We start from the raw sequence: 2,628 nt of genomic DNA, 5'->3' as shown, positions 1-2,628 counted from the left end.
ATGGGGTGCCGCTCCAGCAAGAGCACCACGGTGGCAGCTGAGTCCCAGAAGCCTGGAGAAGAGCGCGAGGGAGGAGAGCCAGGGCTGGAGACCGGCACCCAGGCAGCAGACTGCAAGGATGCCCCGCTGAAGGATGCAACCCCTGAGCCAAAGAGCTGAGATGCCTCTCTCCAGAGTCAGACCCTCACCCTCCTGGAACTGCCTTTGGCCCGTGAACCATGAGACGATCCCAACCCTGAGAAGCTCCGATCACTGGGAGGAGAGAGAGAAAGCCTCCAACTTTAGGATTCAGGCTTCAGAAGTTTTTAGCAGCCTTTGCTCCCTGGAGGGGAGGGGAGGATAAGTCTATAAGGAATCCTATTTCCCCAGCTCTCCCACAGAGAGGACAAAAGAAGTCTTTACATGTTGTGGAACTTTCCTGCAACTTCCGGATGCAGACAAGCCTCAGAGCAGACTGTTCTGGCTCCAATGAATATCTGCTGCCAAGCTGTGAGCATCCAGTGATCCCCGTCTGCCTGGCTTTCCTGAATTCAGAAGGCGCCTTGGTCATAATGTGTGGGGTGTGTGGATCTCAGTTTGCTCTCTTTCTTTCTCCTTTTTTCAACAGCTGGCGGAGTAGCCAACACCCCTGACAGCAACGTGTTGCACTTGGCTCACTCCACACTGTGTCTATGAATAGTTTAATATTTAACTTGAAATGTTGTTAAGAATCTATGGAAGATATCAGGATCTGACTGGGATCCTGTAAATCGAAGGCAACAAGGTCTTGCTTGGTCCTCCAGTAAGTGGGGCATGGAGCCCTGGTGGGAAGGAAAGAAGAGAGAGTTGTGTTCCTGATTCCTTAATCCCCCAAAAAGGTCCCTCTGCTAACATTCACATATCTCTTCATAGCCAAAGTCTGTCCATTTCAACCCTCGAGCATCTGAGCTATCTGTATCCAGCTTTCAAAAATATTTCACTGTTTACTAACATGTCTGTCAGCCTTTCTTTTCTCCCCCGCATGTGTTTTGTTTTTAATTCCACTCAAAAACGTTTTCATTTGAAATTAAATAGACATGTTTGCAAATAAATGATGACACAACACATTTGAAAGACAGAATTGGGGATGTGAGATTAGAGGATCAGCAGAGAAGAGTGGGTGTAATTCTGTGGAACAGGAGTGAGAACAGAGGCGAGGGAGACGTTGCTTTGTGCCAGGCGCCATGCTGAGAACTTTCCACAGACAGTTTAATCCCAACCACCCCCATTTTATAGATGAGGAAATGGAGGAAATAAAGTCACTTGCCTGAGTATGGACAGCCAGGAAGGAGCAGAACCCGCAGTTGAGTCCTAGCAATTTGGCTTGGGAAATGCATGTAGAGTGCTACTTAAAGCAGAGAGCCTTTCTCATGATGAAACTGAAATACGAGTCCCTTTATAGCCTGTGCATAGTGAGGACCATTTTTCTTTATTCACTGGAACCTACTTGCCTATTGAGAAGTAGGTAACTGGTCAGCTTGCAGTTGCCCCACTGCAGGTTGGGTGATGCATTGAGGGACTTTTTATTTTTACTGTGGTGGGGGCTAGGGGGAGGGAGGAAAAGACAGAGAGGAAAGTGGGAGAAGGGAGGGAGAGAAGGGAGGAAAGGTGAAGAAAGGGAGGAGGGAGAGGAGGGGGGAAGGAGAGAAAGAGAGGAAAGAGGGAGAGGGAGGAGGAGGGAGGGAGAAGAGGAGGGAGGACAGAAGGCAAGAAGGAGGAGGGAAAAGAGGAAGAGAGGGAGGAGGGGAAGGAGAGGGAGATGGAGAAAAAGAGGGAAGCGGTAGGGAGATGAAAGCGGGGAGAGGCAGAAAGGGAGAGGGAGAGAAGGAGAAGGGAGACGGAGGGAGGAAGGGAGAGAAGGAGATGGGAGACAGAGGAAGGGAGAGAAGGAGAGGGGAGACGGAGGGAGGAAGGGAGAGAAGGAGAGGGGAGACGGAGGGAGGAAGGGAGAGAAGGAGAGGGGAGACGGAGGGAGGAAGGGAGAGAAGGAGATGGGAGACAGAGGAAGGGAGAGAAGGAGATGGGAGACAGAGGAAGGGAGATAAGGAGAGGGGAGACGAGGGAGGAAGGGAGAGAAGGAGAGGGATAGGGGAAAAGGGGTAGGGAAGAGGGAGGAAGAGAAAAAAGGGGAGAGGGTGGGCGAGAAGGAAAGGAAGAAATGAAGGGAGTTGGAGGAATGAGGGATGAGGAAGGGAGGGAAAGAGAAGCAGTAAGCTACCTTCCTTTTGGCCATAAAAACCTGAGAAACTGAATGAGATTCTTTTGAGCAATAAGGCAACTGCAGTGAGGAAGAAATAAGGAGGCCCAAGAAGCAAAGCCAGTTCAGCCTGAAATTGACTACAGAGTTTCCCTTTGCTTCAGCAGAGCCTGGAGGAGCAGGAGAGATGGGGGCCGTGTCAGCTGGCCCAAAGCCCTGCCCTGTCCCAGGGGTGCTAAGCTTGCTGCAGGCCAGGAAACAGGCCTGGGCTTGCAGCTGGGGATCAGGAAGTTTGGGGCCTCTTTGCACAGCTTACTGGGGATAGGCCAAGCTCTGGGAACTCCTTTCAATTTTTTTTTTTTTTTTTTAAGACAACTCTGTTTTTCTCCCTCCTCCCTCCTAATGGAAATTTA

The 2,628-nt window shown here is 50.5% G+C and overlaps 1 protein-coding gene across 1 annotated transcript; it reads left to right on the top strand.

Moving 5' to 3' along the window:
• On the top strand, window positions 1–1,758 carry LOC139359875 (CHD9 neighbor). The gene has a single exon (XM_071084533.1). The coding sequence runs from the start codon at window positions 1–3 to the stop codon at window positions 157–159; it is 159 nt and encodes a 52-aa protein (XP_070940634.1). The 3' UTR covers window positions 160–1,758.
• The last annotated feature ends 870 nt before the right edge of the window (window positions 1,759–2,628 follow it).

Source organism: Macaca nemestrina, chromosome 18 (assembly GCF_043159975.1).
Source record: "Macaca nemestrina isolate mMacNem1 chromosome 18, mMacNem.hap1, whole genome shotgun sequence".
Classification (NCBI taxonomy): domain Eukaryota; kingdom Metazoa; phylum Chordata; class Mammalia; order Primates; family Cercopithecidae; genus Macaca; species Macaca nemestrina.
This window is presented reverse-complemented; position numbering and strand designations above follow the sequence as displayed.

What these genes read in the sequence shown, in the direction of transcription:
- LOC139359875 (XM_071084533.1), top strand. Translation starts at nt 1, where the DNA reads ATGGGGTGCCGCTCCAGCAAGAGCACCACGGTGGCAGCTGAGTCCCAG.